This window comes from Pogona vitticeps, chromosome 4, assembly GCF_051106095.1.
Source record: "Pogona vitticeps strain Pit_001003342236 chromosome 4, PviZW2.1, whole genome shotgun sequence".
Classification (NCBI taxonomy): domain Eukaryota; kingdom Metazoa; phylum Chordata; class Lepidosauria; order Squamata; family Agamidae; genus Pogona; species Pogona vitticeps.
This window is the reverse complement of record NC_135786.1, coordinates 70,953,867-70,981,036: the sequence shown is the minus strand read 5'-3', so window position 1 is coordinate 70,981,036 and position 27,170 is coordinate 70,953,867. Positions and strand designations below refer to the sequence as shown.

Below are 27,170 nucleotides of genomic sequence, written 5' to 3'. Positions count from 1 at the left end.
TGACAATGGAGGAACTGACTGGGTGAGGCTAAGCTCTGTGGGAACTGCAGAGCATTAAGGGTATTGTAGTCTCCCTGCCTATTATACTCTGTAGAGGTGCCTCTCAGAAAACTGCAGTATCTTAATGCTTACAAGACCCACTGAGCATGGCTCCACCCAGCCAGTTCCTCCATTGCCAGCTCAGAAACAAAGCAATCTTTTCTCATTTATTCAGGAGCTATAAGTTATGTCAAACATCTAAGAGGCCTTGGTTCGGTGGGGGGAATAAAGTTACCAGAATTCTGGTTAGGGGGATTCTAGCAAACCTCTGGGTACTTTAGTCCAGTGACCATGAAAGGTCCACCCCTAGTAAGCAACTCTCATACAAATTATGAGAAATTCTTGATTAATGGTGGCTAAAACTCTGACACCTAGTTACACAGATTGTAAGAGGCTATGTCAGAGCTGCCTTATATTCATATTTCTCGGTGTTTACTCTTTTCTCAGAAAACATTGCTGTCTGAATCAACTTCTCAGTCTTCTAAATCCCCATCTTTGTCTACAAAACATCAACATCAGCCTAGTGCTACTTCAATACTTGAAAGCCTTTTCAGGTCTTTTGCTCCAGGAATGTCTACATTTAGAGTACTTTACAATCTTGAGGTAAGTTTGAAGGTATGCGTGTGTCATAGGTCATCTCTGCTATATGTTGTCTTGGGATGAAGTGGAGCAGACAGGCTGCAGATAGTAAAATGTCGAATGAGATTGGCTCATCAGGTGATGCAGTAGTGCTAGATTTCATCTGTTGTAGCTCACAATTTTAATAAGGTCTGGAAACTTAGAAACTAGTAACAACAATGTGGTATATAATAATAAAAAATAAAAAACGAAACTAGTAACAACAGAGAAGCTTTTGGTGGGCCTGCCGCAATCCCAATTGAAGGAATCTAAAAACCTTAGGTAGTAGAATGTTGGAAAATACAGGTCAGTCAGTGACAAAATAGTCACAAAATACTACTGTAGTCGCCACTGTTTTTGATATTCTACAAGATTTTTGCACAATTCCTGTAGCACTGTTAGTTCACCAGACACATAAACATTAGGGGTTGACTACATGGGCATTTATCCAACTATTCAGTCCAGGATGGCTCACTCCCTTTGCCAGATATCATATAACATTTATTTTATTTATTTTATTTATTTATTGTATTTATACCCCGCCTATCTAGTCATTTCGACCACTCTAGGCGGCTTACAACGTAAGGATAACAAGTTCTTTAAAAATTTATAACAATTAATTAAATGATTCTATAAGATGGGAAAAATAAAAATAAATCAAATACAGAGAAAAAGAAAGAAAGAGGACAGGAATTAACTGGAAGGGAAGGCCTGCCTATACATCCATGTTTTTAGTTGGTTCTTAAAAGTACCCAGTGAGGGTGCAACATAAATGCCAGTCTGATCCAGCCTGTCCCCAGAGTGCTCCTATTGGCATCTTTCTGGCTCCCTGACAAGGGCTGCTCCTTTTTAGGTGTGAGTGGGATCACTCCATTTTGTTTTCAACATGTACATTTGCTTGGATCAAATCAAAGCAGAACTTGTTGCTTTACATTTCCCTTCTGCTTTCAATTTCCCAGTATCATTATATGGTCTAAAAAGACAGCTTAGCCACTTCACAGTATTGGGAAATGAAAAACTTCCTCTGCTCCTTCACAGAGGGGCAGGAGAAAGAAGCAAAAGTGTATTCTTTTTAAAGCATATTCCAGCAGTGCTGATGTCCTGTATTTTTTTTTGGGGGGGAGGACTGAATACATGAAAGTTTCCTCTCAGAAGGAAGCAACCAGAGGGGGCAAGAAAAGAGATTGTGTTTGGTTTGATTTGGTTTTTGGCCAGATAGGGTCACTTGAGGAGTGTAAACCATGTGAATGCAAGGATTGCATGAAATGGCATACCAGGCCTCTATGTGACCTTAAAGCAACCCTATCTAGTCAACACCAGTTGACCTACTAAGTTAAGACTTTTGTCTGATTATTGATCCTCAGCACTGCATCACCTTCTTATATTCCTCCCATTCTTTGTTTCAATAGTTTATTGCTGTTAAAATTTTCCATAATTACTGCCTTGAAACTAAAGACATTGTATAGGTATCATAACGTACTTCATGAAATTTTGTTAGTCTCTAAGGTGTCATAGGACTATTTGTTGTGTTAAATTGAATGTTTCTAATGGTGCAAGTGATATTGATAAAAATATTAGCTCATTATCTATTGAAAGAAGCCATTTAACTCCATTGATAAAAGAAAGAAAATGCCATAGAACAGTAACTTATTTCTAAATAGCATTGTTATAGTACAGTACTGTATAAACTTTTGCCTGTCTGTGTAAGAAACTGTGTTAGGGCCTTGCGTAAGAAACACTCTGCTCATTGCTTTGTTAAGACTGCTACTTCTCTGAAATCTAAATATTTTTCAGGTCTTGAGTTCCAAACTAATGCCTACAGCAGATGATGAAATGGCAAGAAATTGTGCCAAATCTTTTTGTGAAAATTTCCTCAGGGCAGGCGGCTTGAGGTTAGTTTTTTAAATATTTATGTCAGCTAAGCAATGCTCTCAGATATTCCAGTAGCATGAAAACTCATATTTGAGCTTTCAGTACTTAGAAATAAAATCCTATGATGTACATTCTCAGTAGTAGTGTTGGAGTAATTGTTGCAAATATTGTAGAGACAACAGTCATAACCTAGCCATACTAATTTACTTTCTTTCAGTTCTTATTTCAGTTCTTATTAGATCCTGATATCTTATATGTCAGTAAATTTAGAGAAATTATCCGTGTTCCTTTTATAAGCCTTTCCTCAGACATGTCCTAAAGACAGAGATGCCACAAGTACAGTGCACTCTGCATTTTCAGTGTTTCCCTTGGTGGTTGATTCTCTTCTGTTCAGATTATTATAATCTAATTATTTAAAGAAAATATTTATGTGACAGTTTTCTTTAGATTATTGCTTCATTTTCTGTACTGTGGTTATTTTGTCAAATGTTTCTACATAGTGAAATTTCAGCAATGTCAAAATATCTATCCAGATCATTTTGGGCCAAATATATATATATATTCTCTAGACTCATCTGAATTGATGTGGTATACAGACATCATAGCTTCTGTTTTGTACAGTAAATACTGAAAATCCTGTAAAAACTGAGGCAGGAGTCTTAAATCTTCTTTCCAGCCATGCAGAAATTGGAGAAAGGGCTGCATGTGATGAACTCTTGGTTTTACTATAAGGAGTGCATGGGGCCTAGGGGTGGGACTTCCTGATTTAAAAGAGCGTGTCCCAGGACCGCGCGCCTAATGGCGCGCAAAATTCTCAAATTTTATATCTGGCCTTAATATGGTAAATAGGAAAGCCAATGAGGTTTGCATAAGCCGGGGAGTCAGGAAAGTTTTAAGGAGCAGATCATACTTTTGCACTATTAAAGAGCAGGTCGGGTAGGTGGGGCTCGTCAGCCGTGGAAGGCAGCCCATCTAGGAGAAGGAAAACTCCAATCTCAAACCTCCACTGCCTTGTGGCTATATCCACTCGTGGAAACGGCTTCAGGAGTTAACCTCGAGGCAGAATCCGGAGCTGGAGTCCCGAAGGCAGCATGTGTCGTTCTGCCAACTCCTGCGACATTGCTGTTACCAGTTGTATTGGCTCTTGCCTTTCCATTGGACCATTTCAGCAATGTGGAGAGGGGGGATCTGCTGCTTGGGTAACAGCCTATCCTCCATATTACCTTACCCGGGCTTCATGGTCTGGAGAGGACACTCTTCGATTCAGAGCATGTTACCATAGTCTCTCGAGACTGAAGGATGGATATATATATATATATATATATATATATATATATATATATATATATATATATATATATATATATATATATATATATATATATATATATGTGTGTGTGTGTGTGTGTGTGTGTGTGTGTGTGTGTGTGTGTGTGTGTGTGTGTGTGTGTGTGTGTGTGTGTGTGTGTGTGTGTATTATGTCTGTATACCACATCAATTCAGATGAGTCCAGAGAAGGTTTAGAAAGTCCTTTTTGTTATATCTGCTTCTCTGTATATCAGCCTAATTTAACACACGCAGATATGGATATGGCACAGCTGTTGTAGTTTTTTATTGATGGCTGTAGTCAGCCAGCAGGTTACCATTAAACTGTAGCTTCTGCAAATAGAGGACAGCCCCCTGAATACAGTCAATGCTACAAATTCTTTACCCCCCATTGACAGGTAAGTGCAGATTCAGGAGTAAATTTCACCACATTATCTTAGGCCATATATTATGCTAATCACTTGTGAGTCTTGATTTCACAAGCTGCAGCTGGTATGTGCTGACTGACATAAAGTCAGGGATGTCAGTCTTCAGTGTGCTTACTGAAGTCCTGCTTTTACCCCCTTTGAATCATAATTTGAAATGGGAATATCCATTTAGTTGATGGGGTTCTTCTTGCTCAGTTGCTGTTGTTTTTTTAATCACTGCTTAATTTTATTTTCCAGCTTGGTAGTAAATGTCATGCAAAGAGACTCCATCCCTTCAGAAGTGGACTATGAAACAAGACAAGGAGTGTACTCAATTTGCCTGCAGCTAGCAAGGTATGTTGTTATTGACTTTTTCAAAGGTACAAGTGTATGATGCTACTAGGCTTGAAGCTTGATCTTCTTAAATGTGTGCAATGACTCTCACTGTACAAAATGGCACAATTCTTTTTAGATTTTTGCTTGTTGGGCAAACAATGCCTACCTTGCTTGATGAGGATCTTGCCAAGTATGGAGTGGAAACACTGTCTTCACGCCCATTTCGTAATGTAAGCCGACAAACCAGCAGGCAAATGTCAATTTGTGGAACCCCAGAGAAGTCTTCCTATCGGCAGCTGTCCGTTTCCGACAGGTCCTCTATTCGGGTAGAAGAGATCATTCCAGCTGCACGGGTTGCAATACAAGTAAGCAGTGCCAGCATGATAGAAACATCCTTAATAAAAGAGGAGTCTCATGCGGTTCCGTATGCAAAACTTTGGTAGGAGTTTGATTTTTTTGTGGGTTTTTCTTTGCTTGTGTTGTTGTTTTGTTTTTTGCTAGTCTCATTAGACTCCAGTACGCCCCTTTGGCATCTCCTCAAAACTCAACTGTTTCTGTGTTTCAAGTGTCTCCTTGCCTTATGCTTAGAAAATGTATTTTCTTTCAGACAATGGAGGCAAATGACTTCACATCTACAGTAGCTTGTTTCATGAGGCTCTCCTGGGCGGCGGCTGCAGGACGGCTTGACCTCGTGGGGAGCAGCCAGCCAATAAAAGAAAGTAACTCACTGTTTCCTGTTGGAATTCGTAACCGGCTTAGCAGCTCAGGTACTGCACTAGGTTAACTAAATTGAAACAGCTGAGATTTGTTTGCCGACTTCAGCACTGTGCTACACAAAACGTTTCATGGTGCCTGGAGCTATTCTGCCTCAACTGGAGAGAGCTAAAATTTTAGCCTTGATGTCCCTAAACAAACTTCTTCTACCTTGTTGTATCTTGTTTGCCTGTTACAGGAAGCAATTGTAGTTCAGGAAGTGAAGGAGAACCAACAGCGCTCCATGCCGGAATCTGTGTGAGGCAGCATTCTGTATCCACCAAAGATGCACTGATTGCTGGAGAGGCCTTGTCTCTCCTAGTTACGTGCCTACAGCTTCGCAGCCAACAACTAGGTAGGTCTGGGAGAAGTTGTTTCTCTACCTAATGTCACGCCCTAATGCTTCTGTAACTCAAAGTAGCATTAATCCTGTTCTGCTGTAAAGACCCAGTCTCCCTATCTAACTCTTCTCTCTTCTTCTTCTGTTCTACATGTGCTTTCTATTCTAGAATGCTATTAGTATTTTTAATTGATATGTTAACAATAGGAGTATTGCATTCTGCAATATTTTTCAAGAGAACTGGTTGATAATTTGCAATTGTTTTATCTTAGGCTCTTTCTACAACCTCCCTTGCGTTGCTGACTTTATCATAGACATACTGCTTGGCTCACCAAGTGCTGAGGTGAGTGGCTTACCTTTGTACTCAACAGGCTTGTGCTGCCAAGAGTTCCCAGTTGAGTATTCTTTGTTCCCTCCATCTTCAAGGCCTGCCCAGGAAGCAGCTGATAACCATTTGCTACATATGTTAATTACTGTAGCCTTTTTTCTGCAGTTCATTTCTCAAGTGAATAAGTTGTGAGGAAAAGAGAAAGAACTGCACTGCTTTGAGAAACGGGCTTCTGAGCATTAAATTAACTGCTAGTGTATTCACCACATATTACTGGTACATTATGGATAAATTGAAAATAACTGTGGTGGGATTTTACATCAGGAGTCTAGAGAGGAATGTGCTAAACGGAGGAACAAATTACCAGCACCTCCTATGTATAGGGAAGCATCTATATCTAAAATTTGGTGCCCTGTAGCATTGCTGAACTCTGTTACTGACCTGTCAGTTTTCTATGTGTCGATGGGTAGCTTACAATAAAAATAAGCCAGTTTGATCTCTTTTTAAAAAGATAAATTGCACTCTGCGTTAGCTGGGCTAGATTAAATAATATGGAAGCTTAATCCTTTTTTAGAGATATCTGTGAGTTCTCCTTAGATATATTTAGAATCTGATGTTCTGCTGTTTCAGATCCGTCGTGTTGCCTGTGACCAGCTGTATACTCTAAGCCAGACAGACACATCATCTCATCCTGATGTACAGAAACCAAACCAATTTCTCTTAAGTGTCATTCTTACTGCTCAGCTGCCCCTTTGGTCACCTACCAGCATCATGAGAGGAATCAACCAGAGGCAAGTTTGTTCAACTGAGAATGTAAGAATTAAAAATAAGCATTTGTGATGCAGAAAAGGGTAATGTGCTTTCACTGAGTAACCAAGTCACCATAAGATTATTGAATATTATAGGACACTGATGCCTTATGTACCCACCATTTTAGGCAAGATACATGGACTGGAAAGACATTTGGAAGTAGCATAGTCTGCTAGGATGACTTGTCATTAGAGTTCTTATATACCTATTGTTTTGCTCTAGTAAGTTTGTGAAGAGTAATCATAAAGCCAGAATCACATCTGAAAGTAAACTGAAAGAAAATTTCTGGAAATGATAGGAAAATGTGGGTAATTGTAAATATTCAAAGAAGCAAAACCAGGCAATATACTGCATTAAAAATAGTAGTAATGTTTAAGCATAGTTGATAGAGCAGGCCTGTGCAGGCTGACCCAAAAGCACACTTACACAGGATTGTAATCCATAAATTCCCCGAGAGGATAAAAACACTATTCTGTGCATGTGGCACAGAAGCTCCTCATTCCAATGAAGATTTTAGGATTCCAAAAACTGCCCCTGTCTCAAAAGCGGGAGGGGGAGGTCAAAAAGAATTATCCTGGTGAAAGTTTTCAAAATGGTACAAAAATAGCTTCCAAATTTGAAAAAAAGAGATCAAGAAAGCAAAATCATAAATGCCTATGAGAAGTTTTAGGAGCAAAATTAAATTTGAAAGAAAAATAGATTGGGTTTTTGTTTTATTTTTTAAAGAAGACACGGCTATTGCAATCTTGAAAAAAAAGATGTTGAAACAAATCTAGCTAAAAGGTCAGAGAGCAAAAAGAAAAAATCAGCCTTCGCAAATATAAAAAAATCATCTCATCTTGAGGGTAAGCTAAAGGCCCAAGGCCTCAAAATGGAGCAGAAAAAGCAAAAGCAAAAAGAACAGTCCTCTGAGTTTTTTTTCTCCAGTACATGTAGCATTTGGACTTTTCATACCATCTTACTAGAACATTCTTAACTGGACCTCCTAAGAGTGTATCCCAATTAAATAGTTGTTCTGGACTGATCTTGGTTTGCTCATGTTAGAATCATCAATTAATAAATGTTAAAAGATCGTTTTTGCCCAGTGAACAACATCAAGAGCATTTGGTGCAGCTAACATCACATATTTCATAGTGTATGTTGAGGAGTTCAGAATACACTGGTATAGTTGTCAAGTTGCCTGTTCAATGGATTGATGAATCATTGGATCCCAAGTTATAATTATTTTCTTTGTGATCTGCTCTTGAATTGAAAGCCATATTTTTTTTCAGTATCCAGGAGTTCATCTTACATGCTTAGTGAATTCAAAATCATCCATCTGACATTTTGCCTTTAACTGATGCCTGAAATCATGCTTTGAACCAACATAAAACTGCCCATGAGAACTTGGAAGTGATGATCTCTGTATCTTTTGGTATAGATTCAAAAATAAAATAGGAAAAAATAAATTGCAGGGAATGCATGTGTAGATTTCTGGAGAACTTATAGACACAACTAGATTGTAACACTATGTGGAGACAATAAAGGAAATAGTGAAGTATAGAATAATGCACATATTTATAGGAAACGTGGAAGTGATAATTTTTACTATTTCACAACTAGCATCTTACAAATATTTCCTTCTTAATATTTTTAACTGAAATGTCTACTATAAGGTGAAAGAGTATTACTGTACCTGCAAAAAGTCGCCATTAATTTAAAAGCTGTTTTCCATCTCTCATTATCACCAAAAACAGATCTGTAGTTCTCATAGTTTTCTTATTATAAGAAGACTCCAGAATATCAGGAGAACTGAGCCAAAGTTACCTGTATACACAATCCAGGTTTTTGTCAACCCTACATTGAGATTCATAGCATCTCAAAGCAGAACAAAGAAAATAATTGTACCCATACCTTGTGGGGCTCTTACAGGCAAACAGTTAGCTGCTGTGTGATCGGAATGCTAGACCAAGTAGGCCATGGGTCTGATTCAGCATAGCTCTTCGTAGTTCCAAGTGCACTTCTCACTTCCAAAGCTTTGTTCCTTTCCATGGCTCTGTAAATCCAGTACGGCTCCTATGTGCCTGGAAAACAAAGGATTAAAAATGGTGCTCTAGCAATGTAAGATAGCAGCTAACTGAAGTTTCTCATCTTCTACCTTATCTCTTAAATTTATGAAGTTCACCACAGAAAATAGGTGGCCTGAGCCAAGAGAGGCAGTGTGGCCATGAAAAGTCACAGAGGTTAACAGCAATAAAAACTTCTCCCCTAAATGTCGCACATACCTTGAAAAACCCTATTAGTTGTAAGTCGGATGTGACTTGATGGTACATTATAACAAGAGTCAAGGTAATTGCGCCATTTGTTTTTCATTATTAACATCTGTTTGCCACACCATAATATAAAGTTCTCTGTGCAGCTTATAATAAACAGATATAAAGCAGTGTAACTACAGACTAAGATATGAAAACACAGAAACCTAGCCAGTAAAAATCCAGCCACAGAAAATAAAGTTTATGGAAAATCTAAGCAAAATTAAAATACAAGTTGTGCAACAGAGACCCAGATTACATGAGTTACTTAAAAGGCAAAGGTGACCACAAAGGTCTTCACCTTGTGTCAGAAAAGACTACAGAGATGATGCCAGACAAACATCCCTGTTCAGAAGGAAAACTCACAGCCAATGCCAGGGTAGAACCTTGCCCTCAAAGTGTTTTTCATGGTTTTTTTCTTTCTCCATCGCTGCCATAGAATTAGGCCCAGGAATGGGATGTCAGTTGTGTTTGATCAGACATTGTGTTTTTGTTTGCTCCACCTGTGATCCAGCCATTTTCCCACTTCTGCCATCAATGCTATCCTTAGCTCACGTGCATATGAAGGAGTAGTATAATTCTGTTCAGTAGAAGAGACTGTTTGGAAATTTATTGGGCCTTTGGCTGTAGAATAAAATTTTATTGTTCTGTGTTTGGAAACAACTCCGTTAACAACCCCTCCCCCCAAGTCATCCGTTAAAACTTCAACCTTCTTTCTGCCTCTGTTAAATTTTGTTTAATGTACAGTGGTCTTTGCTAGAAAAATAGCTTTAAATATAAATGTAAATCCTAAATCTGTTTTCATGAACAGTATTTGAATAGCTGTATATCACCCTGGGCACAACATGGTAATTAACAGATTATTAGTGTGAGCTGAAAATTGTAGATTTTTAATTTATAGTATACAATGTAAGTAGATTGACATATTGGCTGATTCTGAATAAATGTTTTGAGTGTATAGATATATATGAAAAGGTTTCTGCACACCATTTCTATTTTATTTCTAGTTTTAATTATAGTACATTATTTTTTTCCTAGACTCTTGTCCCAGTGTACAGAGTACTTTGACCTTAGATGCCAGTTACTGGATGATCTCACATGTAAGTATCAGAAGCCAGAATTATGTGCCACTTGAAACCCAAGAAGAAAATTGTAAGCTTGTATCCTTTCCAATTTGAAAATGAGTGAGTAGAAGAATGAGCAAGTAGTGAAATTGTTAGTTTTCTTAGTAACTGTAAGCGTTTTTAAAATCTGTTTAGCTACACATTATAAGATTAAATAAGTGGGTTCTAGACCAAATCAGTCTGAACTCTCTCTAGAAATAAAAATGAGTGACCAAAACTGTCTTACTTTGAGCACATTAGGGAAAACAAGACTCATTGGAAAAGACAGTAATGTGGCAAAAGCTGAAGGCAGCATGAAAAGAGGAAGAGCAATGAGTTGACTCAGTAAAGGAAGACACATCCTTGAATGTATTCTCGAAGACTTTCATGGCCAGGTTCCGATGGCTGTTGTAGGTTTTTTTGGGCTGTCTGGCCATGTTCTTGAGGCTTTTCTTCCCAACTTTTCACCAGTCTCTGTGGTCGACATCTTCAGAGGACAGGAGTCAGAACTCTGTCTGTGCTCTGGTGCAGTTTGTGGGATAGTTGAGATCAGCCCCAAAAACTTACAACAACCACACATTCTTGAATTTGCAAAATCTGAGCAGGGCTATTGACTGCAAGGCTGCTTGGAGGTCACTAATTTGAAGGGTGGGAATAAGTTGCTGGCTACTTGACAATGTCTTAAACTGTAGATCATGGTCTCTAATGTAAATTGCCATGTTCAATAGTGGTGACTATAACAATTAAAAATGCCTGAATTTAAATATTTAAGCACAGACTATCCAGCCAACTCAACATTTAATTTCTATTAGCTTAGGTTCCTTTTTGAAGTAAGTGCTTGAGTTTAATGTTTAAAATATTAGCATAGTATGAATTATGACTTACCTGTACTGAGTTTTTGTGTTCTGTGCCTACTATTTGTATTTTATTTTCTCCCACCAACCCTGCCCTGGTTTTTATCACCTAGCTTCTGAAATGGAACACCTAAAGATTAGCCCCGCTGCCATGTTGGAGGATGAGATCACGTGGCTGGATAACTTTGAACCCACCCGTGCAGCTGAGTGTGAAACCAGTGAAGCTGACAATGTGTTATTGGCAGGACATTTGCGCCTCATTAAGACTCTTCTCTCACTTTGTGGAACAGAAAAGGAAATGCTAGGTAACTGACTTTCCAGCAATGATTTTGTAAAGAAATGGCTACTTCATTCTGTCTGCTCAAGACTGAGATCACTATTCTTTCTGATATGTCAGTTGAAGCCTCATTGCAGTAAACAAACAAGAGTCCTAATCTTTGTACAGGAAAAAGAATAGTACTTAGGCTTTCTGTCACTGTACTTATTTGGTGCTCTGAGCAGCCACTCTGTGGTATAATATATGCTCAGAATGACTGGCATTTTAGCCACTTGTTTTATTTAGACCCCAGTGTAGAATGAAACATCATTAACTGCAGCTTCCCAAAAGCTAAGAATTGCCCCATTTGGATCTAGCCATCATCTAGCTAGCCTCTAGATTTGTTGTGAATGACAGTCATTATGTACAAAATAAGGGGTTGCTGCTCTCTCAAGAAGAATTAGAGATTTTATTTTTAAAAAGGAATTCCTTGGTGCCTTGTTACATTGAAGGTTCATGCACAGCAGTACTGTATATTCCAAGGCTATTGAACAGCTTTATATGTCAGTGATAACTAGAAATTGAACATGCTATATTTTGCTGGAGAAGTGTGCATCTTAGAAATATGTATGAGTCATTGCTGCTTTATTTATCATTTACTTCAGTTGGGAATGTCACCATCTGGAGATTTCTAATGAACTTCCACTTTTTTTTCCTTCCATACTGTTGCTGAAAATTAGCAGTTCATCCATGACACAAAGCTGTGCACACACAAACTGTCTCTGTTGTGCTGTTACTGTTCAAGAACCAACATTTGGACACGCAGTGTATTCTTCACAAGTTCATATTCCAACCCTTGTAATCTGAGTAGCTCCTACAAACAATGAGTATATAACAGTTTGGGAAGATGTTACTGTACCTATTTAAAAGTGATATCTGAAAAACAGGGTGTAATTTGAAGAAGCTGAGTGCGTAGTTGCCTGATTTGAAGGAGAAATATTCAGTAATATTCTTAACATAATGATAATCAACAACAACAACAACAACAGTGTTTTCATTTCATGATGAATTTTTTAGTGTTTGAGTCATAGCAAGGGCCCTGTGAATCATCATCTAGCCCCTTTCAAGGAGGCACAGTGGGGAATTGAACTCCCAACCTTTCGCTCCACAGCCAGATACCTAAACCACTGAGCTATCAAGTCACTGGCTGGAAAGAAGAAACTTCTTAAATATGAAAAAAAACTACCCTGAGTTTGAGAGCCAGGATAGTATAGTTCCTGAAACATCAGACAAGGACTCAGACTTCAGTTCAGTTCTCCACTCAGCCATGGAAGTGTACTGGGGGTGGCACTGGCAAGACGTCTTCTCAAGTACCTCACATACCTTGGAAACATAACTGGAAGTAAACCTGAAAGCACAGCAATCAATCAACCCATCCATCCCACACTGTGAATTCAGTGCCTTGGTACAGCTAGATTAAGCTTTCTGATCCGTAGCAGTTATCTGTGGAGACTCTTCTGAACTCTGCTTTCTGAGACAGTTTTAACTGAAACTGCTGGGGAAATTGAAACTGAGACCTTATTCATGAAAAATATATGTCCTCGGACACATTCCTGTTGCCTGACCATGTTCTATAAATGATGTAATGCTTAATAGCAATCAAAACTTTACTCTTTTCGTAGGTTCATCTTTGATCAAGCCATTATTGGATGACTTCCTCTTCCGAGCATCTAGGATCATCCTGAACAGCCATTCTCCAGTTGGCAGTGTTGCCATTACTCAGCAAGACTTTCACCCAAAGTAAAGAGTGTATTGATACTTTAGCAGTAATAAAGAGAGGGATGCAATAGAGTGGGGTATATCATTTTGGATACTCAGTCACCTTTATATATGTATAAAAGCAACAAAAGTCCTTTTAATTTCTTAGACATTGCAGTTTCTTCATGGGTTGTAAGTTAGGGTTATTTATGTGTTCTGAAACCCAAATAGCTGGAAATAAATGCTTACCTGGAGTGGCTACTAAGCAAAACATGGAATTATTACTTAATTATAAATTGTCTGTATTGCACTCTTTAGGACTTTTGTCAAGTTTTTACAATATTGTGTTTCAAAATCTGCATGTACTGTATTTTTCCGTGTATAAAATGACACTTTTTACTTATTTAGACAAAAAAATGAGGGTCGTTTTATACATGGAAGGCAGTTCTTTTCCCTCCCTTTTGCAAAGCCACTGGGTAAAGCAGCCATGCACGCTTGCACCTCTTTGATCCTGAAGCATGCCATGAAAGGGCTTCAGGACCAAAGGGGTGCGATTGTGCAAATTTTCTAATTTGGGAGTTAGAAAAGGGGGGGTCTTATACATTGGTTAGTCTTATAAACAGAAAAATACGGTAATCAAGTTTCTTTCCACAGCTACTGATTTAGTATTTGTAATTTGTATGGCAATGTTTCCAAGGTTCTTTTCTGGTTTGCTTTCCACATCAGCAAGAGAAACAAAGGATCTAGAAGACCTTTGGCAAGGCAGGATGTTGTACACATTTACTGTAACACCCCTCTGGCCCAAGGTGATTTTTAAAAATCAGAAGAACACAAGCAGAGCTGTTCACATTCACCCCACTAGCCAATAAACCTTTAGTTTCTGGGGCTTCTCAGCAAGCCCTCCAGGATCACTGTCAACTTTCATCCAAGAAGGACTTGAATTTCCAGGGCCAGTCATTCATCCTCACTCAAAAGCTCTTCCAGGTGACAGACAGGAATTTTATAGGTATGCAGTAGAAATTACTTACGCCCTGCTTTTTTCAGTGTGGGCTTTGATTTTACAGCACTACTTTGAAGATCTTTATGGATGGGCTGCCAGGTCAGTAGACACATTCCTTCTAGTAAAGAGATATTCAAATTCACCAGGCAAATATAGATAAAGGTTAAGTACTAATACCATATTAAGGTATCAGAAAGTAGATGTGGAGTCCTTTTTCTGCTTGTAATTCTAGGATCCAGGAACATCTATTTGAAGCTAAAAGAAAAGAAATTCAGGGCAGAAATAAGTATTTCACAAAGCACACAAACTATACTTTGAGATCAGAAGATATTGTACCAAGCTAGACAGCTTTAAAAGCGGAATAGACATGTTCATGGAGGAACAATGATATCAGTGGCTGCTGGTCATGATGACTCCATGTCTGTCATGGGGAATATGATCAGGAAGTTGCTGTTTCCCTCATGTCTTCTTTATGGGCTTCTGTATGCATCTCGTTGGCTGCTGTGGAAACAAAATGCTGGAGTACAGCTTTGTTGTAGCATGGCTGCAATGCTCTTCTATCTCAAAGTAAAAAATTGGTCCCTTCTTACCACATATTAAGAAATTCCTCAAAGGAGTTTCTCTGATTGGTCTCCGTATGGTGCACTGTTCTCTAGCATGAAAGTTCATTTGGATGTCTACAGCAGTCATGGAGAAAACACTCAGATCTATGATAATGTGCTCCTAAAAAGTGATAATCTTAAAGTTATTGTTTCTAGTAGTAATCATCTTGAAATTTAGGCATTCTTTTCCATCTGGCTTTTATTTGAATCTTGGAAACTGTAATGAATTTATGATAGGGAATGATAAATATCCAGAATTTATCTATTCCTTGCCTGCATCTGCAAAATGAATAGCCTCAGCTGGTCCAGGAAAAAAATTCCCCAAATGGTTTTAAAATTAGACTGCACAGATGGGCATTAAATGTAGCTTTGCTCCCCTTTGGCAACTGTTGGAAGTAGGTCATTTGTTATAATTTGCCAGTGTGAAAACTGAGCACAAAGAGCTTATGTTTGCTCCTTCTAGGTGCAGCACAGTGAATAGCCGATTAGCAGCATATGAAGTGCTGGTAATGTTGGCTGATAGTTCACCTTCAAATCTTCAGCTTATAACAAAAGAACTGCTTTCTATGCATCATCAGCCTGATCCTGCACTTTCTAAGGAATTTGATGTAAGTGGGTTCTTTTCCATTTAGCTGGAACTAGTAACTTCATTTATGTTTATTTAAAGATAAAAGTCAAATGTTAAATAGAAATAATGTTGGTTATAGGAATATACCCCTTAGCAGGAAAGAAGAATGGTTTTTCATAGAATTATATCCATTAATACTTGTAACTACTCTTGTACTACACATTTCTTTTCTTTCTCTGTCCTCCAGTATCTGCCACCTGTAGATGGTCGATCCATTTCAGGGTTTGTGGGACTGAAGAATGGTGGAGCTACGTGTTACATGAATGCAGTCTTCCAGCAGCTCTATATGCAACCGGGACTTCCTGAGGTAATATTTATTCACAATTGTTATAACACATGCTTTTACTGAGTCTGTTACCTTTATGTAGACAGGGATTGGGGTGGGGGGAAGGATTGTTAATGTTTACAAGTAAAATGAAAACTTTGGGTTGAGTCCAACATCAGTTTGTTTATCAGGCCTTTACAAGTGAAGGACTGGCTTACAAACCTGAGAACTTCCTCGGGGGACCTTTTCCAGTCTACTGCTTCCAAGTTAGGGTGCAACTATGTCAGGATTTGTCCCGCATGTTCCACTCTGGGAACAGTCTGGTTCACTCTTTTTCCTAGCAACCATACAGTGTAAGCACAAACTAGCATGTCCCCAGAGCATTCATTCCTGCATTTTTTTGGCTCCCTTTCAGGGGCCACTCTTTTAGGCATGGGTAAGATGTCTCTGTTTTGGTTTGTTTCCCACTCCACACTTCCAAAGCAGATAAGACTTACAGCCTCTCAACCCAACATCACTTCAGTCTCAGTGATACATAATACAGGACAAAGGAGGATTTAGTCCTTAATGGTAGTGCGAGTGTAACAAGCCTCTCTTATTTTTAAGACCTAACTAGTGCCTCTTTGAAGGTGATGACAGTGAATAAGAATAACCTGGGTGTGTTACACAGTAATCATGGCTGATTCATGTAAACATTAAGTGTTCCATTTCAGGGTTTGAGATACAAAGAGCATCAGAAAAGTTTTTCATATCGTTTGTAGTAGGTTTTTTTCTCTGTGGCTCAAGACATTTGCTAGCTCTTGAACCACTTGTTATGCTAACTACCCTCCTGTGGAAAAAAGTATTTATATTTGGAAATAAATATGTAGTAAATTTTTCATTGTCTTGCATTTATAATAACATTTTTTGTTTCTAAAGGCATTGCTTTCAATTGATGATGACATGGACAATCCAGATGATAGTGTGTTCTACCAAGTCCAGTCTCTCTTTGGTCATCTAATGGAGAGCAAGCTGCAGTATTATATACCTGAAAATTTCTGGAAGGTAGGACATTTAGGATGAAGATCTTGTATTTCAATCAACAGATCCAATAAACATTAATAACAAAATAAAAACAATGGTTAACATGGCTAAGATTATATAAACATGTTTTGACATTTGAATGGATTATTTTCAAATGTAATTTACAGTTTACTATTTTAATTTTTTTATTTCTGTACTATCTCCTGCAATTCAAAGTATGTCACAACAAGATTAACTAAATTGGTTCCAATAAAATAACAGTTACAGTAATAAATATAATTATATTATTAAAACACAGTTGAATTATTAATTTTTTTTAAAGTAATGAATACAATTCTCCCTATTTCTTACCATCTGGTGGTACAGAGCAATGGGGTTTCTCCTCTCTGTCTAAGATATGTAGCACTTTTTCCTTTTTTCCACATTTGGTGTGGGATTGGTTTAAGATCTTTCTCCCACTCCACCCCCTAATATCTTTTTCTTGTCTCCTCCAGAGACTTTTAACATTGCACAGTTTAAATTATCTCAGGATCTTGAAACCATAACTGTGTGGAATGCATATTCATTTTATAGATCTTCAAGATGTGGAACAAGGAGCTTTATGTGCGTGAACAACAAGATGCCTATGAGTTTTTCACCAGTCTGATAGATCAAATGGATGAGTACCTCAAGGTTATTTTTATATTTGCTATTATGATGCCATGACTGATATTTGGTGCACAGCCACGTAATGTGCAAGTTAGTTTCTATTGACGGTATCAATCTCTTACAGAAAATAGGACGAGACCAAATATTTAAGAACACTTTTCAGGGCATCTACTCTGATCAGAAGATCTGCAAGGACTGTCCACACAGGTGAGTGACTACTTAACTAATTCCTCATCAGCAGGGATAGTTGAATGTTGTCGAATTCAGGAAATGATGGTAGAGCATGTTTCTTGTATGTAGAAATTGTTGTGTCCAGTCCCTGATATTTCTGTTTAAGAGAATCAAGCAGAACATGAGAGGAATCATAGCCTGAGATAGGAGAGCCATAGATTATCATAGAGGACCCAGAGGTGTTTTGAGGGAATGAAGATAACAAAAGACTAGAGTATTGTTGGTACTTAAACTTGAGAAATGTCTAGCTGCCCACTACAAATATTGTAAGGAACGGGAGGTAAATTGGGTATTTAGTGTATTAATTTGCTGCAGATATGGAAAATAAAGAATTTGTTACCACCAAAGTGTAATGGAAGCCTTTCTCAGATTTCTTTCCTCCCCTCCCCTGCATGAATTCCTCCCATGTTTGCCTACAATCCTGTAGCTACTGGGAAGAGTTTTAGGATGGAGTGTCTCTCTCCTGCCCAAATAGGAGGAGGTTCACACACAGAAAAGTAGGCCTGCCCTCCCAAGATTCTGCATTCTGAATATGGAAAGCCTCACCAGCCTGGGTGCTCTACCACTGGTGTTCCTGCAGTTGTAGCAAAAGAAAAGAAAAAAAGGATGGAGGCTTCAGGTCCAGTGAATGGCGCACCCTCCTGTTCCCTCCTATAGGTCCCTAAAATACAAGAAAAAGTAAGCCAGTCAGAGTCCTCATCTACATACTTTTTATCTTTTTAAGACAAATAGAAGAAAGTTAGATGGGAGAAAATGGAAGAATATCCCATACAAAAATGCCCCTTCTGCCCATGATCTTCTAGTTCAGATTTTCCCTAGATCAGTGGTGACGAATCTTTTTGGGCTTGTGAGCCCAAACGGGGGGGGGGGGGAGTGGGCGGTGTGCCGCTGCAGCAACAGCAGCGGCGGTGGACCCGGAACTGGAAGTGGCAGTGGAAGGGGGAATCCTGGCATGAAGGTGCCTGGAGACCCCACTTTGCCAGCACCAGCTGCTCCGGATCCACCTGCTGAAGCGCCAGCACCATGGCTGCAGCGGGGGGGGGGGGGGGGAGTAGAAAGTAGAGGTCAAAGAAGCCCTCTGCTCTTTTTCTGCTGTGGATGAGGCGGATGAGGCAGCGGGAAGGGGAAGCGCCTGTCTCTTTCCTCTTCCTCTCCATGACCAGGCTTCCCTCTATCCCTGCCCCTCTGACTTGCTCGGCAAAGGTCCCCTCAGCAGTGTTCCCATCTCCTGCCACTGCTTTTTTAAAACAACACACAGCAAAACACTCTTTGCTGTAAATGGTCGGGGTGTTGCACTGCTGTCTCTGTGTGTCCGCATGCACCTCCTTGCTGCCGTCCCAACATTGGGCCTATTGGTACACAAGCGAGCTGCCCCTGCCCGCCCGCCCGTGTTGTCTCGTTGCGCACAAGCTGCAGCCGCCTTCTCAGGTTTGGCTGGGGGGGAGGGTTAGTGATCTCATGACCTATAGTTTGGCATCACTGCCCTAGATAATTGCTCTACTTGTGGTATATCTGCAGTGATACTGACAGAGACTTGCTAGCTAGTCTCAAATTCTATGAAAATAATAACTTAAGTTTTTAACCATACAGAATACTATTGAATAATTAATTGGACATGAGGCAGACTTGGAGCCTTGTTAGCGATACTGATTACAATGAACGTACCTGAAACTTTGTAACATGATGGCTGGTAGTTTTAGATCGCAACACTTATTTAAAAAAAAAAAAAACATCTCTTCTCCTTGGTGTAGGTATGAACGAGAGGAAGCCTTTGTGGCTCTCAATCTAGGAGTCACTTCATGTCAAAGCCTAGAGATTTCGTTGGATCAGTTTGTAAGAGGAGAAATTCTGGAAGGAAGCAATGCCTATTACTGTGAGAAGTGTAAAGAAAAGGTACTACTAAACTAAAACATAGTTTCTGTAGGGAAAGACTCCACAGACTATTAGTTGTTATATTACATTTCTGTGTTGTCACAAAATAGTCAGGTGGTGTACATATGGATGCCCCATTTTACCCTCAGACAACCCTGCGAAAAATTGTCAAGAACTACCCTGTGAGCTTCACAAATATGATGGGCAATGAAACTTGGCATTAACGTCTACTGTGTGAACTCTTTATTTTACCTCATATGTCTGAAGAAGTGGACTTGTCCATGAAAGCTCACATTAAACTATCATAGCCTTTAAGATGCCACAAGGTTTTTTCTCCCCCCCCCCCCCCGGATTTTGCCTGATACACTGAAAAATTGTTATAGTATAGTTAAGTGGCAGTGGCCAAAATCCTGTTACTTTGTGTAGTGCATCACACTAGAGTAGGCCCATTGAATTAATTTGGATTTGGTGAGTCAGCACCCTTCAATTTCCATTGATTCAAGTGAGCTTACTCCAACTGTGACTTACTAAGCAAAATTAAGTGATGGCAGCTGACTGAGAATATAGTAGTAAGTTTCTCTCTCCACAGTGTGAGGTCTTCGATTGTGCACATATGCTGATTTATAAGACGATTATGTCAGAGGCACAAAATGCTACAAAATGAGTATCTGTCCAACAGCAGGTGACTTTTTTGTTTTTAAGAGAACTACAGTAAAACGGACATGCATTAAAGCTTTGCCCAGCGTATTGGTGATCCACCTCATGAGATTTGGATTTGATTGGGAAAGTGGACGTTCCATTAAATATGATGAACAGATAAAGGTAAGCACAACAATTTTCTTATATCGCTACTGAAGGCACTGTCTCCTGTATTAAATATGGATATTGGCTATTGTGTATGTCTCTTACATAGACTTTGTAGGTCACTACTATTGCTATTAATAGGAGGCTTTCTAGGAGGCAGAAAATAATTGATTTATACCTCATTTTTTATTTAAGTCATGTAGACCAAAGGTTTTGAAATTAAGGACTGAATCCTGGAAAAAAATGATGAAAGTTGCTTATTTACCTTGCCATTTCACATCCTGTTTCTTGTAGTAGCCATCCTTTTCAAATGCAGGTGCTTGGTAGATAAGCGTGGAACATTTGGGAAACACAGAGTATGGTTCAGGTTTAACTTTAATCGGAAGTATTTCCTTTCAAACAGTTCCCTTGGATGCTGAACATGGAACCCTACACAGTTTCTGGAATGGCTCGCCAAGATTCTTCTTCAGAAGTTGGTGACAACGGACGCACTGTAGATCAGGGGGGTTCTGGTTCCCCACGGAAGAAAGTGGCTCCTACAGAAAACTATGAACTGGTTGGCGTAATTGTGCACAGTGGGCAGGCCCATGCAGGACACTACTATTCTTTCATCAAAGACAGAAGGTAATCAGAAATTTAAGTCTGCACATGGATTCACATCATGAGCGACACTGTACTAGTTTTTATTGATTTGCTTGGGTACTCTAAAAAAGGTGTGAGGTGTTGGACCTATGGGATTCATTTACAGACAAATGGATCATTTTATATAGTACTACTACAACTCTTTATAAAATGGTTTGTTCTTTGGTTAGGTAGCTAGTGGTTCTCAGTTTACAGATATGAGCACAGGTGAAAAGATTGCCTTGGACTGCCAATGGTATTCCGTATTTTACGGTTCCCATTCATTAGATTCATATTTCCTTTCAGAATAGCTTTTGATTCAAGAAAGGCAGATTCTATCACATCCTTGTTTACATTGCTCAAAGATGAGTATTGTTGCTGATCTAGTCAAGCTAGCCTATCCACATTCCACATAACTTGAGGTGGGGGCAGATGGGCATAGGAGAGCCCTAAAACAGCCAATTGTTGCATGATGATACTCAGTGGCCATGAACTAAGAACTGATAGCTGGGGAGAAACAGAAGGGAGTGGAATGGAGCAGTATGGATAGGAGTATTTCAACTGTTTCATACAGAGGATCAAGTGGACTGATGTAATAGTGGTGTTTGGAGCATAATTGGAACTCTTAACTTAATGCAAACCAAGATTATTGTGCCAAAGCTATTGTACATTTGGGGTGGTGGGGAGGAATACTCGATTTTGATATTTGTTCAGAGAGCATTGAATGTGTTTGCCATATCACGATGCTTTCAATTCATTTGATCTTGGAGATATTTTATTTAACATCTGATTTTAGTATGTGATCATTCTTACTGCTTATCTTCTCCTCGGTAATCGTGAGAATTAGAAAGGTATGAAGAATCTTGTTTGAGATTTTGGCGTCATTGACAGTGAGCATGGCCTCTCTTTCTCTGTGTTACACAGGGGTTGTGGGAAAGGAAAATGGTACAAATTTAATGACACGGTTGTTGAAGAATTTGAGCTAAATGATGAAACTTTGGAGTATGAATGCTTTGGTGGAGAATATAGACCAAAGGTTTATGATCAATGTAAGTATAAAGTTCAATTTTAATTATAAAGTTCCTGGTTAGTGGATTGATAGTACAGTCCTGTTCATGTTTACTCAAAGACAGTCTCACTGTAGTTTTGTGGAGGTTATTCCTGGATAATGGGTACAGGAATACAGTCTAAACTTCAGACTTTGCCTTGCATGCTTTCCTCACCTCTTGTGGAAAGTGGGTAGGAAAGGCAAATCCATTAGTGCTCTAGTTTGTTTTGATCTAGTTCTTGTATTTCTGTAGAAGTTGGAAAATACAATAAAAATAGAGCATAAACTTGAAGCTTAAATAAATGGTTCTCAGCTTTGTGTTTAGAATTTCATCCGCCACTGTGGCAATTATTTATAATGTAACATGCATCTCCAAAACTGCGATTGAATAAAGTTATCAATGTGGCTTCTTCAGTATGAATCTTGAAGCAATAAAATCCTGGAATATCTGATGTACAAATGAAATCTGAGCAACAGGCCTGATGTCCTGTTCTCTCTCTCTCTCTCTCTCTCTCTCTCTCTCTCTCACACACACACACACACACACACACACACACACACACACAGAGAGAGAGAGACAGACAGACAGACAGACAGACAGACACAGAGAGAGAGAGGGAGAGAGAGAAGATATTACTGCATAGGAAACAATCACCTAAATCCAGTTGTTAGTCCTATAGAATTTAAATATGTTGACCTACAAGTTATCATTGACTTGGTAAGTCTGCTATAGTTGGGGCTAACATTTGGATTCAAATCAATGTGGAATGTATGAGAGAAAGACAGAGGGAGAGGAGTGTTTAGTCTGCTGCTAAGCACATTAACTTTCCATGTTATAATGCACCCTGTATGGATTCATGCACATACTGCACTGTTTTCTGCATAGAGCTGCTTTTCATAAAAGGGGAAAAATGTATGAAGTGATTGAGAGAAATACACACTCTGCATCTGGAACACAAAATCTTGAGAAACTTTGTTTTGTCAGCAGCAAGTGTTATGTGCTAAATGACTTTCTTCATTCTTTGTTGGCTCTGTTAATTAATAGTCATTTCTCCATGCCATATTGCATTTGATGCATTTGCTTTGGCAACTGCCTGTCTATTCTCTAGAGTTGGGAATTGAGTGTCTCAACCATAAGGGCTTCTTTGAATATCTCTTTATTACAGCAAATCCATATCCTGATGTTCGCCGCCGATATTGGAATGCCTACATGCTCTTCTATCAGAGAGTCTCGGATCAAAACTCCCCAGTCTTGCCAAAGAAAAGCCGAGTCAGTGTTGTGCGTCAGGAAGCAGAAGATCTCTCCTTGTATGTCTTTCTTGTCTGTAGTACCAGGAACTTGGTTCATGTACAAAAGGGAAAAAATGTTCTTCTCACATAATCTTTCATTTGAAGCTATTTAATCAAAATTGTTTCCATGGAGGAGCTCTGGAGGATGTATTATTTTCTGTTGGGTGAAATTCTTTTGAGGCTATAATTTGATTATGCGTAAGCTCAGAATAACTTCCAAAGTTTGTGGATAAACAGAACAGAAGTGAGTCTGGGAGGTGAGTCCTATACAGACTAAAAAGATGATACAGTTTGCTGTATCGACACTTAGAAGGTATTACCTTGAAACCATTGGATATCTCTCCTGAGGATCAGACACATACCTCTTGAAACCCCCCATCTCCATGTCTTTTTAATGCTCAAAATACTTTTAGATACAGCTGCTGGAATCCTGTTGCTTGGCACAGTAAGTTACACCAGAGTAGCTCTGTTGAATAATTGGTGAGTCAGCACTTCCATAAATAAAATCCGTTGATTAAAATGGGCCTACTCTAGTTTTGACTTTGATTCAAAAGTGCCTACTCTAGTTGTGACTTATTTATGGAAGAGTTGACTCGCCAGATTTCCCACTAATTCAGTGGGCCTACTGCAGTGCAGCATACTATGCTAAACAAAGGATTTCAGCCATTTTGATTTAATATGAATTTCTGACTAAATGCAATACATGAAAATTGGGGAAACTGTTTTGACGAAGCAGACTGGATATTATACTCTAAACATTTAGCTTGCTTGGGGTTTTTTTTCAGGTCTGCTCCATCTTCACCAGACATTTCACCACAGTCATCACCACGACCTCACAGACCCAATAGTGACCGTCTGTCCATCTTGACCAAATTGGTCAAAAAGGGAGAGAAAAAAGGCTTATTTGTAGAGAAAATGCCAGTCCGGATATATCAGGTAAACAGTACTAATGGCAGCTGGATATGTTGTGGAAATAATTGGATTCTGACATGTTCTTTAATTATTTAATAGATTGAGAGAGATATATATAGGCTTTGCTTTAAGAGAGTGCCGTAATCAGCTTTTGACTATTAGCAATCAATATTTAAATCTTTGGGCTAGACACTGAAGAATTCAATAGGGATTCGGTCTCAAAACAACATTGCCATCATCCTTTTAACAATGAAGGCACTAAATAAATAGGAATCTTGCATTACATACCTAGAGAGAATAAAATGTCAAGTTGCAAAAACCAGAGGAATCAAGGTGCAAAATCCAGAGGCTGACATACACTGTATATTGATAGATGTTTTACAAACTGATACAGAAGCAAATGGTGGAGAAATATGAAAGATTATAGTTTTTATTGGGTGAGAATAAAGGAATATTGTATTTGCGAAAGGAATATTGGCTCAACAGTGAAATATGTTTGAAAGAACTGTGAGATTGAAACATACCATTGCTTAATCAGTGTTGAAAGATGTTTCCAGAAAATAATTTCTCTAACACTTTTGACATTTTGTAATATTCCCTGAGCTTGCATAACTGGAATTTACAGAGTATCATAAGCAGATCTGCAGTTGCACAATGGGACTGAACTCTTCTTTTCCTTTCCCTGTGCAGTCAATAAAGTCCGTATGTTCTCTGCGGCTTCAACACACTGAGCTGCTTTCACTGAGCATGTCTTTGTAACTAGATTAACTTGATGGCAATTGCAGCTAAATTTGGACTCCCTAATATTTCAGACCGCTTGAGATATATGTTGCTTCTAATAAATGCTCAAACACTGTTTTTTGGTATTATATTTTGAAGAGCTGTATATAATGTAACATCTTGGGTTTAGAGTTTTAAAGGACATTCTTAATTTATTACTAAAACCTGTGGTATATTGTCTCTGTAGATGGTGAGGGATGAAAATCTGAAGTTTATGAAGAACAGAGATGTCTACAGCAGTGATTATTTTAGTTTTGTTTTGTCGCTGGCATCCTTAAATGCTGTGAGTAGTGGATTTAAACTTTAATGACAAGCAACTTTGAAATAATAGCCAGAATCCTGTTCATTTGTGTGTAAGGTTTGCATAACTTGCCATGGTTAAGGACAACTAATGAACAGGATGCCAAGACGCATCTTGGTTACATGCCTGGCAGTGAAACTGATTCAGCAGCCAAGATGCACCCTGGCACCTTGTCAGGTAGTTACAAATAGTCACAGCAGGTTATGCAAACCTTGTGTGAATAACAACTGGATTCTGGCCAATGGTTTTCAATACCCAACAGCAAGGTCTATCTTAAAAACAAATGCATTGTTTATATATCACCCTGTGGCATCATTAATTATGAACATTAATAAAACATATCCCCCATGGCGTGAGCAGTGTACAATCTTCCAATTATCCCCAGCCTCTTGTACTTGCTGGGGCTGATGAGAGTTGCAATCCCGCAACAGTAGAGATCCTTTGCCAAGTTCTAGCCTAAATCAAAAATATCTGAGCAATCTAGCTGTAAGCCACAGAGGAATATTGGGTCCTGAGAAAGGAAACATTCTTTAGCCACCATCATTTCTAATGCCGAAAAGCTATATTTTTGTGCTGAGGCAGGTTCCTCTTCCTCTGCCTGAACTGAAAAGACAATTTAACAAAGTTTTTAAAAAGTGCTTGCTGGATTGTTACAAGAACGCAGTAGAAAGGAACTGTGCTCTTCCATTCTTAGCACAAACAAATTCAGCAGAAGAAGGAAATTCACCATACATTTGGCTAGGCTTGTTGAGAAGCCCAGGAAAATTCCCAGTTTTGAAAATAGTTTTGATCCCATACCAGTTCCTGCCTGAGAATTAATATTTTAAAAAAACTGGTGAAATACATGTTCTCTTTCTCTCAGACAAAATTGAAGCACCCCCATTACCCATCTATGGCAAGAGTGAGCTTACAGCTGGCAATCCAGTTCCTCTTCCAAACTTATCTGCGAACCAAGAAAAAACTCAGGTAATGTTTCCTTTATGGGAGCTTTCATAAGGACAGTAGGTACATATCATGTATTATGGTCTTGCTGACACTGCTGCATTTGCTTTGTTTAAGGGTTGACACAGAAGAGTGGATTGCAACCATTGATGCTTTGGTTTCAAAAAGTTTTGATGCTTGTCAATGGCTGGTTGAATACCTAGTTGAGGCAGAAGGGCGAGAGCTCATAAAGTAAGTATGAATATATGTGCTCAAGTCTGAATTTATTACAGGAAGTATCATCTTTTTTTGTTATTTACATACCACCCCATTAGTGTACAGCATTGTTCTAGGCAATGTACATATAAAACAATAAAATGATATGATAGAAACTAAATAAAACAGCCAGTTCCAACCGATAGTCCCTCTAAGTTTCTGTCCCGCTGCGTGGGAGCCTTGCTGCATGTGCACAGGGGTGGGCAAGGCTTCATTCAAAATGGGACGTAAACAAAGTGGCTGCTTATGCACATCCCCAACAGAGCTCAGGGCAAGCACACATATGTATAGCTTAGAGAAACATTGGTCCCAACAAAAAAGAAACCAACATTAAATAAAACTTAGTGGCTCCATGGAATAGCATGTAAAGGCAAATGACGTCAGTAGAGACTGCCTTCAAAGGCCTTTTGAAAAAGATGTTTTCCATGGCCTCTTAAAACTGGGGAGGGAGGGAGCTAGGCAGAGTTCATCTAGGAGGTGATTCCAGGGCATGGTGCAACACAAAGAAGGATTTGACCTCTTGTGGAAGACTTTTTGGCTTCCTTAGGCATAGCTTCCCAGAGGAGCATAGACTGGGAGGATCTGGTAGTGTGAGAAGAGATGAGGAGAGATGCTCCAACACATAACACCACAAACCATGGAGGGCTTTGTAAATAAGTATCAAGACCTTGAACTTGATCCAAGCTGTGACCGGTAACCAGTATAGACAAACCAAGACTGGGGGAGATGTGCTCAAATGCTCACACCTGCCACCAGCCTGGTAGCCACATTCTAAATCCACTGCAATCTCTGGGTCTGTCTCGAGGGAAACCCCACACAGAGCTGGTGGTCGCATTATAAATCCACTGCAATTTCCA

General features: G+C 39.0%; 1 protein-coding gene across 3 annotated transcripts in view; it reads left to right on the top strand.

Moving 5' to 3' along the window:
- Positions 1-27,170, top strand: part of USP24 (ubiquitin specific peptidase 24) — a 99,414-nt gene that overhangs the window by 52,492 nt on the left and 19,752 nt on the right. For all 3 annotated transcript variants that reach the window (XR_002301115.3, XM_072997663.2, XM_020799678.3), the window contains exons 30-54: positions 487-642; positions 2,452-2,549; positions 4,521-4,616; positions 4,735-4,963; positions 5,206-5,365; positions 5,551-5,706; positions 5,964-6,034; positions 6,650-6,810; positions 10,159-10,220; positions 11,191-11,382; positions 13,016-13,133; positions 15,157-15,301; positions 15,509-15,628; positions 16,505-16,630; positions 17,183-17,281; positions 17,382-17,464; positions 19,240-19,381; positions 20,063-20,182; positions 20,568-20,788; positions 21,710-21,834; positions 23,000-23,141; positions 23,909-24,059; positions 25,003-25,098; positions 25,979-26,082; positions 26,176-26,289. Coding sequence is in view for 2 of the 3 variants with exons in the window: in XM_072997663.2 (XP_072853764.2) it covers positions 487-642; positions 2,452-2,549; positions 4,521-4,616; positions 4,735-4,963; positions 5,206-5,365; positions 5,551-5,706; positions 5,964-6,034; positions 6,650-6,810; positions 10,159-10,220; positions 11,191-11,382; positions 13,016-13,133; positions 15,157-15,301; positions 15,509-15,628; positions 16,505-16,630; positions 17,183-17,281; positions 17,382-17,464; positions 19,240-19,381; positions 20,063-20,182; positions 20,568-20,788; positions 21,710-21,834; positions 23,000-23,141; positions 23,909-24,059; positions 25,003-25,098; positions 25,979-26,082; positions 26,176-26,289 (3,287 nt within the window). In the remaining variant the exon portion in view is untranslated. The remainder of the gene's footprint in view (positions 1-486; positions 643-2,451; positions 2,550-4,520; positions 4,617-4,734; positions 4,964-5,205; positions 5,366-5,550; positions 5,707-5,963; positions 6,035-6,649; positions 6,811-10,158; positions 10,221-11,190; positions 11,383-13,015; positions 13,134-15,156; positions 15,302-15,508; positions 15,629-16,504; positions 16,631-17,182; positions 17,282-17,381; positions 17,465-19,239; positions 19,382-20,062; positions 20,183-20,567; positions 20,789-21,709; positions 21,835-22,999; positions 23,142-23,908; positions 24,060-25,002; positions 25,099-25,978; positions 26,083-26,175; positions 26,290-27,170) is intronic.